Below are 10,036 nucleotides of genomic sequence, written 5' to 3'. Positions count from 1 at the left end.
TTGTGTGACACTTTCCTTAGAAACTTTCATTGCCTGCCTGACAAGAGAAAAGTAGACTAAAACATAAAAAGCTAGACATTAAAGAAAGCAATTGAAATCAATCAGTCTGGAAAAGGTTATGAAGCCATTTCTAAAGCTTTGGGACTGAGCGAACCAAGAGAACCAACCAAACCAACAATGAGCAGGGCTGTTTCAAGACAATCGTAGAGTAGAATAACTTCCTCCTACCTTCATCTGTTGAGGGAACTGCAGAGCACCGTTGTGGTTGAAGAGCAAGAAATTTAAAAACAAAAAGCACCTTGAGGGGGAAAAAAAACAGCTCAGTTATATTTGGTGTTTGCTTTAATATTTTCATGCAAGCACAGAACTGTGTGTGCTTCATAAACAATCATCATTTAAGATCTCTGTGAAATAATTTATGAACAGTGACAACTTCAATGCTACAGGTTAACATTATGTTTAGTGTTGTTTTCATATTAGAAATATACAAAATAGTCACAGTCAGGACAGAATAAGGCTATCTGTTGACAGCAGAACTGACGCTGGTTTCATCAATGTTGGCAACAATGCATAACAATAAATTAATTCCTAACATTGTCATTGACAGTACTAACTTACTGCATGCACAGTGGTCTGTATACACAACTACTGGTAACAAAACTGGTGTCATGTGGCAATAACTTCTTTTATTATAACACAAATCCATACTTTACCCCCCCTGGAGTTTTTTTCCGCATTGTTTGTGAAAGGTATGTAAGGTTTCATTTTGCCTGGTGTAGATGGGGCCATATCAGGGAGACTCTCAACGCGTCATCGTCGTTGCAGTGTCTAAGGGGGTTTCAAGTTGTGTTGTTGATTACCGAATGTCAGCAGTACCTGGGAGGCCCCCTCTGGCCAAGAACAAGTGGCTGCTTGAAGGGGCCGCATTAGGGAGGATTCCAAATGTGCTGTCTTTGCAGCGTCTATAGGGGGGTTCATCATTGTCATTGATATGGACCAACGTCAGCCGTTCCTGGGGGGGCTCCTTCCACGCAATTACCTCGTTTGGTAGATGGTAGATCTGTCACAAGGCGAATCACTGAGCGAATCAAGTTGTCTTGGAAGAAGACCGCAGTTTACTTTTCGCTTTGCTGCCTGCCCGCTTTGAGAATACTGGAACCTTGTTGATTTGTTTCAAGATGGAAGAACCAACTGAATCTGTTTTTGTTTGCAAAAAGATAAGCTCAGCGTTTAAATGCTCTAATCACTTGTTTTGTTCTTACACAAGAAACACTTATATGTGACCTTTGACCGCTTTAATTGGTTTTATGTTAGTGACAGACTCCATGCACATGTCCTCTACCTATGATCCCTGATCCAGATCTTACGTCGCTTCCCAACCTCCAGCCGACAGCGACGGTACGTAATCATTACCGTAATGGCAGTTTTTTTTGTTTTTTTGTTTTTTTCAGAACGCGCAACTTCCCAGCATTCAGCCACACTTTGATTTGTCCATCGGTGAATTACGATAATACAAATACTTAAGCCTTTATTCGTGCGTAGACGGATGTTCAGGTCTTAAAGGCTTAATGTCCCAATAGCTAAGTACACGTTTACATTTGTTTGCCATTTAAGGTCAAGGCACCACACATAAACTCATCTCATCTCATCTTGTACTACCGCTTATCCCCACTAGGTCGCGCGGAGGTTGCTGGAGCCGATCCCCGCTATGATAGCGCGACAAACCGGACAGGTCACCAGTCCATCGCAGCGCTAAAACAGAGACACACAACCAGGGACACGAGTATGTCTTTGGAGGTCGGAGGAAACCGGAGTACGCGTGGAAATCCCACGGAGACACAGGCAGAAAACATGCAAACTCCACCCAGAAACCCCGCACCTTCTCGCTGAGAGCCCGTGCCACCCACATGGTGAACTCGTTAATCTTAATCTTCTCTATGGAAATTAAAGTTTTAAAAAATCGCAAAGTAAAAAAGCATTCTTGTGCCCTCCAATAACACTCTGGGGTTGACATTTTGAGTTTCCAAATATTGTAATGAGTGCCCCATAAAGGGTTAAGTAGTTTCACACTAAACAGGAAATAACGAACTAGAGAGAGAAACGAAACAGAAATACTATGCTGAATGTAGAAAGCAAATGTTGTTCTCATCAGTTTCATTAGTGTTGACTGTGGACTGACGGCCACACATCTGTACAGCTGCCAAGACTGTAACTACTCCAATCTCTGCTGTCAGAAAAGAAGGAGGTAAGCCTGACAATATTAAAGGGCTGTATATTTCAACTTTGCTAATAATACTTGGGAATTTTGTTCTGTGTGATTTATGTGCAGAGATATGAAGTAAGATTTGGTAAATGTGCATCTATAATGTGTTAAAATCAGTGTGATGTTGAAGAAACCTGGAGTAAAGGGGCTCATTGTTAATATGTACCACACCATAAAAATAACCCAAACCAAATCCTTAAAGTGTAGTACAAAAAAGTGATGTTGTTTTATTAACTCTTGCTCAGTTCACTGATTTAATCCACCAGAAGTATGCAACAGTAGTCACAAAACTATTCTAAAATGTGTTGAATTCAGAGTAATGTAGGACAAATATATGGTGTAGTTTAATCATAGATGAGGCTCATGTTTTATCAGCTTTTACCTGAAATCTAAAGTTATTGCTCTGCCGACATGAAAGATGGAGCTGTGGGAAATCTTGCTTTTCTTGTCAGACGAATGGGAGACTGTCACTGGTGAAAACAAGTCAAAACATAGCTCTCAAATCATAAGTTAAAAAAAAACTTGCAATGATTTACATATCAATGTTCTTTGTTTCCTCATCACATGGGCTCTCATTGGAAATTTTCATCATTGCAGTAGCAGTTGTTCACATTTAATAGTTTCTGTAGAATAGAAACTGAAACTCACAAGAAAAAAAGTAGCATCTAAATTCCTTAAAGTACCGTGTTCAAGAAAGGACGTTTGACTATTTTAGATGAAGTAGTAAATGAAATTCAATCTCTCTTTACACTGTGGTTGCAGGAAGTTAGTTAGTAATATAGATAGATAAGGTGCAGTGGCAGGATGATGGCAGTAGTCATCTGATATGATGGAAGTGTTATTGTAAATAAACAGTATATAGTAGTAGTATAGTATGTAATATAATATAATATAATATAATATAATATAATATAATATAATATAATATAATAGAGTTATATATTATATAAAGTAACTTATTGTTTGGCTGTGATTCAGATTGCCATGCTGTTTGTGGTGTTATGTATTATGGATTTTATTTTATTGCTGCCAATTGACTGTGATGAAATAAACTTTTGGTGAATGAAACATAGTTGATATAGTTAGTCCAGATACTTTTTGTTTTGTTTTTTAGACTCCAAGTTATTGTTTCAGGATCCTTTAGACGCTCAGCAGAACATCTGTCCACTATGAACCCTCGGCTAACAGCGACCCAGCAGAGAACGATCTGCTCTCAGCTGGGAAAGGTCAAACTGCAGCTGCTGTACAAGGCCAGCGTCCATGGATACACCAGTGCAGCCTTCCACCAACGATGTGACAACCGCTCTCCCACTGTGTCTGTGGGCTATAACGCCTCTGGCTCTGTGTTTGGAGGATACACCAAACAACCCTTTTCTCAGTCTGGACAGTATGTCCATGATGACCAGGCCTTTCTTTTCATCCTTAAAGGAGAAAATCTCCTCAAATATCCAGTCACTCAACCTGCATATGCAGTGAGAATGATGAATAACTCTGGTCCTTACTTTGGAGAAGCATTGATTCTAGCCAATGGAAACAATGCTGTAGTTTATAGCAGTCCAGGGAAATATTACAACTTCAACGCTGCAGAAATGCACGGAAATGACCTGAACCTGACTGAGTGTGAAGTCTACCAGGTGGAGGGTAAGTTCAATTTGTTGTTACTGATTTGTTCTCTGGTGCATTTCATTTGTTACTATCAACACATCTCTAAAGTCTATATATAGTCCAGTTCTTTGTTCTGCATTGTTGAAATACTTGAAGTCAAATAAGCAACTAACTTTGTCTTTTGTAGTATATAAAGATTATTGGAGTGAGAAGAACAGTTATTATTCCTAAGTTCACTATATACATACATATGTGTGTGTAATATACACACAGTGCAGTTGGTTCCTCACAAGGAGGTATTGTAGAGTCATGTCCTGTTGTTCGTATATATGAGTTAGTGCTGCCTCCCCAGCACACAGCAGCATAGAAGAGGACACTGGCAATGGTCCAGCAGCTTCTGGCAGATATTAAATGACCTTAGCCTAGGTCGGTTTATTTGCTGCTCTTAGATGTCCGCTCACCTGAGCCAGAGTGATGACGGTGTGAAGGGTGGCTACCATCACTGTGGAGGGGGGTGGGGAGAGGGCTAACCTCTCAATGATCCCCACTAAGTCCTCACTGCAGGCTTCCTACAACACTCCCAGACCGTGGACTGGAAGCAGTCCGGCCATTTCTTGAAAGAGCGTGGTGGTGGGTTTCTTTGCAACCCGTGGCATGCAGTGAGGTTGGAGCGGGATCAGATTGTGGTCTGATTTCCCCAGTGGTGGTAAAAGTGTGACCTTGTATGTATCATTCACATCTGCATACAGAGGGTCAATAGTCCTACCTGCCCTCATTTGACGTCACATGGTAGAAGGCAGAGATTAAGCATTAAGGCATCAGGGCGATGTGTCTGGTGATAATCGTGTGGATGACGTCATAGATAACAATGGCATCTATTCATGGGGAATGTAAACGCACATAGCGATGGCGTGTGTGAACTGTATGCATGTTTAATGTTAAACCATCTCATTAAATTAGGTTGTATGGGTTTTGTAATATTATTTATTTTCATTAGATGCAAATATTTTGCTTTTCAGAAGATACCACTGTACTTGAGCGTCCATGGAGGCCCATAATCTGGAATTCTGAGTAAGACTGAGTCACCACTCTACACAATGTCATTAACATTCATTACTTTTCTACAATATACATAAACTATAGTAGTTTATACATACATAATATTATATAATATTAAATAGTATATATAATATAAAATTATTATGCAATGAAACTGTTTCAGATTGTTTTTCATGTTTTCCTAGGAGCACAACTACTAATATCATATGACCATGATCAACATTTTGTTCCATTAAAAACCATCTCAACAAAATAAAAGGTCTTTATCTCCTCATTTCTACAGTAAGAGGACAGAGCTGATGAAGATCATTAAAACCCACGAACCCACAGACAGCTCTGTGTCCCAGGTTCGGGTTTTGCTTGTTGGACCAGTTGGAGCTGGAAAGTCCAGCTTCTTTAACTCTATCAACTCTGTATTCAGAGGACATGTCACCAGTCAGGCCATGACTGGCAGCTCTGCCACCAGCCTCACCACACAGGTTGGTTTTTATTTATGGTGATTTTAAAATGAAAATGTTGAACATCTGTCACTCCATCACTTTGTATCTGGTAGTTTCGTGCCTACCCTCTGAAAGATGGACGGGACGGCAAACATCTGCCAATCATAATATGTGATACCATGGGGCTGGAGGAAAGCACAGAAGCAGGGCTTAATACAAGCTGCATCACCAGAATTGTTAAAGGTCATCTGCCAGACTGTTATCAGGTACAGTATTTAATCGAGAAGGATGTTTGATATGTTGATTTAAATTTTTAATACCAACTGTTCCTTCCTTTCTCCTCAAATATTTAACTTAGTTCAACTCAGTGAACCCTGCTGATTTGGGACTCCATAGCCTTCTCAATCCTCCAGAACTCAAAGACAAGATCCACTGTGTAGCCTACGTCATTGATGCCTGCAAGATCTCCATCATGCCTGCAAAGCTGGAGGAGAAGCTGAAGGACATCCGCAGGCAGATCACCCCAATGGGTCAGTATTGGATTTGCAATATGAAATATTAAGTAAGACTTCAGACTTCACTGAGGCTTTTTTGTCATTGCAAAAAAAGATATGCAGTGGGATTTGCAGTGAGCAGGAGTACAATCATGAGTATATATGGAGTAGAGTAGGGGGGTCAGCACACAGTCCTGTGGGGAGCTCATGCCGAGGGAGCGTATAAGGATCTCAAGGAGCCCATCTTTACAGTCTGAGGCCGGTTTGTAAGGAAGTCATTTATCCACATGCATATGGTTTGGGGGAAGTACAGGTTCAACAATTTATGGATTAGTATGTCCAGGATGATGGTGTTAATCAACAAATATCATCTCCAGTTCATTGATCTTGTGAGTGACGGATCCAGCATTAGCGAGAAAATGCTGGGGAGCGGTGGTCTTAGGAGCTGCTTCCTTAGCTTAACAAGCAGATCTGCCCGGCATCCTCGCTTCCGCTTACCCTCTCAACGGCATCATCCTTGCAAAACCGCCAGCAATCCAGGGGTTCCCAGACCGTCTCCCTATGTCCGGTGGTATGTTTTTAGTCCGATGGAAATAGACTGTAACACCAGGACTATGCCTCCCACTGATAGCAAGCATAGTTGTACAACTATATAACTGTTCTGCTATGACGTACACATTCATACACATAACAATAAATTGAGAGCCATGCCCCTGCTCAAAACTTTACTGCCCAGTTTGTAAAAACTGACCTAACTCTGTAAATGTTCTTTCTGTTCTGATGTCTCCAGGGATTCCTCAGCTGGTCCTGCTCACTAAAGTGGACGAAGCCTGCCCTCTGGTGAAACAGGACCTGAGAAACATTTATACCAGCGCCTACATTAAGGAGATGGTGAGGATTTCAACATTGAAAATATATCTGGTTTTTAATTATAAAAGTATTTACTACTTTGTCTTTTGTGATCCAGGCGGAGCAGGCCAGTGCTCGGCTCGGTGTGCCTCTGTCCCATGTCATTCCCTTCAAGAACTACAACGCAGAGTTGGAGTTGGACTTGAACTGTGACATCCTGATCCTCAGCGCCATCAATCAGATGCTTCGCTTTGCTGACAACTACTTTGACGACCTTAGCCAAAGACCGAGCGATAAGTGGTGTTCACTGATGTAATGAAATGTTCCTAAAATGTCTTGTAGCTGAGTACAACTAGTTCAGCATCTCTGAAAAAAAAGTTTCTTTATGAACCAGCTCATATGTCAACGCTGTTTAATCAGAACAACATAATCATTATATTTTTTCATGGATATTCCTATGGCTTTTCTTGTTGGGGTGAACTGTAGAATTGTAAGAGAACTGTGACTGAGGGCTAGGATGGATTATTAGGTTATGTAGCTATTATATTTACTTTAAATAAGAATAATCATGAATGAATGTGAATTTCTTTGGTAGATTTTTCTGGCACAAGTCTGGGACTTTTCAGAACAAGTATGTATGTGCAGTGGCACAACAAGTAGGTACGCACTATATGCAGCATCTAGGGGTGCCCAGTAGAGGGGTGCCAAAGCGGGGAACTTTATTCTGAGTCAGCATTTTGGGAGAAAGACTTCATAGGTTGAAAGACAGATAAGTCAGTGGAACAAGAGGAGGCATGTAATTATTTAGGTTAGCCACGCATGGGCATCGTAGAGCTCTCATTGTTGTTCCATTCTCCTATCTGGAGTTATTTTTTCTGTAATCACATTATCCCGCTTAACACGGCCTACAACTAAATTATTCAATAATGTGACACAAAATAATAATTGAAAGAGATTTTATTTGTGTAAAATTAGCCTGTTGTTTATGAGGTGTATTCTGTGTATGCTGGGTGCGCTGGTCAGATGGAGTTGTTATGTCCTTAAAATGTAAAGTGCATTATGAATAAAATACATTATTATTTTTATGACATCCCTCAGTGAACAAGGAAACACCATGCGGTGACACGATCAATGCTAATCTTATTTTGTTTGAATTTTCTTGTGTTTTGTTTAAGAGTGTTACGGCTGCGGTGACAAAGTAATTTCCCTAGTGGATCATTAAAGCCTGTCCAAGTCTAAGTGTTATTTAACACTTACTCTTCCTGTAACTATATCTTGTTTTATTTTGATCACTGTATGATAAACTCTATTGTGTTATTATTATTATTATTGATAAAAACATTATCGATGTTTTTATTGTTAATATAAATCCGTTTTGACAAATTCCTACAAGCCTTTCAATGGCGCTGCACATTATCTACAGTACATTTGTAATTTAACCAATCAATGTTGTATCATAAATATACGTCTGACATTTATAATAAACTAAACGGATTGAAAATCGGTTGAAAATTCAGTGAGTTGATTTTAATCGTTGATAGCTTACTTCACTCAGAAATAATCTTACAGTGCTGTTGTGATGTTTGTAAGCCGATCTAATGCAGTGTCCAATCAATAACTGATATACAATAAGGATATTCTTTTAAACTGACTGCTGTATTTTCAAAACCTCCTTAAGACAAAGCTCATGTCATTCAGATGTGAGGATGGAGAGATAGAAAAGAAGAAGAGAGAAAGAATCAGGGGAAGGTGATAGGTGGAAATGTAGGAGCAGACATTTGATACCAAGTGATTCATTTCTAAATATGATTTATACTGAAAAATTGCTTTAGCAAGATGTGTGATTTATTATTATTGAATAATTTCCATTTGAGCATATGACTTAGCAGAGAAGAACACGGACAAGGGGAGAAGGAGAAAGACATGGGATCAGTGATGGCATCAGGTAGGAATAATTTAACCTAAATGCCCAGTTTGGTTTGATTTTCTGCTGACCAGTTTATTCATTGTGTTCTTTTGGGAAAATTAGTGCAGGTAGACATGGAAAGTCAATCATGACAGAGGAGAATGTGGAACAGCGAGGTGCAGGGAGAAGGCGGGGGCAAGGCCTTACTCAGAAGATCCATCTCAATGACCTTCATCACACAAACGGGGGACTCATTGAGACAGTACATGGCTGAGAATGAACTGCAGAAATGTCCTGATGGGCCATATCCAAGATCAGATAAGAGTAAAAGTTGTTTCTTTGAAATCATACTGTTGTTGTGAACTGTCCAATAGAGAGAAAGTGGAGTGGGTTAAGTTCCTGTATTCCAAAAGTACTAACAGAGTCTTTTGTTTTGCATGTAAAATGTTTTGGTGAAGCTACAGTTGCTGCTGACACACACCTTGTGGTAGGGTATAATAACTGCCAGTGTCTTTCAAAAGCACCAAGAAACCATTGGCTGTCACATAAATGGTTACCTGATGTGGAAGGAATTGACATCTCGCTTACGTCCATGTAAAGCTATCTATGGCGAATTGCAGAGAGCCATGGCTGCTGAAAAGGCAACAATGTTGTTACGAACCTGGCTCAAAGGTTCGCAAAAAAGGAGAAGAGTCCACACAATAGTATAATGCAACAAAACATTTACTCTAATAAACATACCGCAACTTAAACTATGTGAATGTCAGCAGCGTAGAGCGTGGGTGAGTGGAAAATAAAGAAACAAAACAAACTGAGTTGCCCAATGCCGTCCAAACAAAAGAGCGAAGAGAAAGACTCCAAGATGGCTGCCCTATTTATATCATCTGGCTCCACCCTCTCAAGGTGCAGCCAACCAAGCTGACGGCCTGGAATAGGTGAAACATAAAGGAGGGAGAGAGAGGCCATCACAATGTGTTGACTCGAGTGATGGACTGCATACTCTTCCTTGCAGAAAGAAACTGAGGAGAAAAATTCACAATTACTAAAAATGGAGCATTTCTGGCTATCATTGAGCTCATAGCATGGTATGATGTCACACTGGCAGAGCATCTTAGAAGTCCACCTCAAAAAAACACAGGATATCTGTCCTGGTGCACTCAAAATGAATTTAATTTCCAGACTCAATATCAGAGTCCTAACACAACATACCTAACATGTGTGTTAGGTAAAATTTGTGCCCATATCAAAGCCTCCAAGTACTTTGTAATGGGTTTGGGCTGCACACTCGACATTTCAAAGCAAGAACAGGCCTCAGTTATCATACGGTATGAGAAAAAGAAGGTCACTATTACTGATCCTTTTGTGGGGTTTACTACTGTGAAGGACACAACTGGCAAAGGCCTCACAGATACACCGACAG

At 40.2% G+C, this 10,036-nt stretch overlaps 1 protein-coding gene across 4 annotated transcripts; it reads left to right on the top strand.

The window, feature by feature from the left end:
* The first annotated feature begins 1,689 nt into the window (after positions 1–1,689).
* LOC125008980 (interferon-induced protein 44-like) lies at positions 1,690–8,214 on the top strand. Of its 4 annotated transcripts, none has more exons than XM_047586423.1 (9): positions 1,690–1,910; positions 2,153–2,245; positions 3,398–3,904; positions 4,888–4,939; positions 5,211–5,406; positions 5,481–5,633; positions 5,726–5,897; positions 6,652–6,752; positions 6,829–8,214. In XM_047586423.1, exons 3-9 carry the CDS (start codon positions 3,433–3,435, stop codon positions 7,024–7,026), a joined length of 1,344 nt encoding a protein of 447 aa, XP_047442379.1. In that variant the 5' UTR covers positions 1,690–1,910; positions 2,153–2,245; positions 3,398–3,432; the 3' UTR covers positions 7,027–8,214. The 4 variants fall into 4 exon arrangements, with proteins under 4 accessions (XP_047442379.1, XP_047442380.1, XP_047442378.1 ...); XM_047586424.1 differs by having other exon boundaries at positions 3,386–3,904; XM_047586422.1 differs by having other exon boundaries at positions 3,378–3,904.
* Positions 8,215–10,036: the final 1,822 nt, after the last annotated feature.

Source organism: Mugil cephalus, chromosome 6, assembly GCF_022458985.1.
Source record: "Mugil cephalus isolate CIBA_MC_2020 chromosome 6, CIBA_Mcephalus_1.1, whole genome shotgun sequence".
NCBI classification, from domain to species: domain Eukaryota; kingdom Metazoa; phylum Chordata; class Actinopteri; order Mugiliformes; family Mugilidae; genus Mugil; species Mugil cephalus.
The sequence above is the reverse complement of the archived record's forward strand: the minus strand, read 5'-3'. Positions and strand labels throughout refer to the sequence as shown.

Excerpts from the sequence above, each read along its gene's own strand:
- LOC125008980 (XM_047586423.1), top strand. The coding sequence starts at position 3,433 with ATGAACCCTCGGCTAACAGCGACCCAGCAGAGAACGATCTGCTCTCAG. Across the intron at positions 4,940-5,210 it reads CCCATAATCTGGAATTCTGA|TAAGAGGACAGAGCTGATGA; the intron begins GTAAGACTGAGT and ends TCATTTCTACAG. Across the intron at positions 5,407-5,480 it reads CCACCAGCCTCACCACACAG|TTTCGTGCCTACCCTCTGAA; the intron begins GTTGGTTTTTAT and ends TGTATCTGGTAG.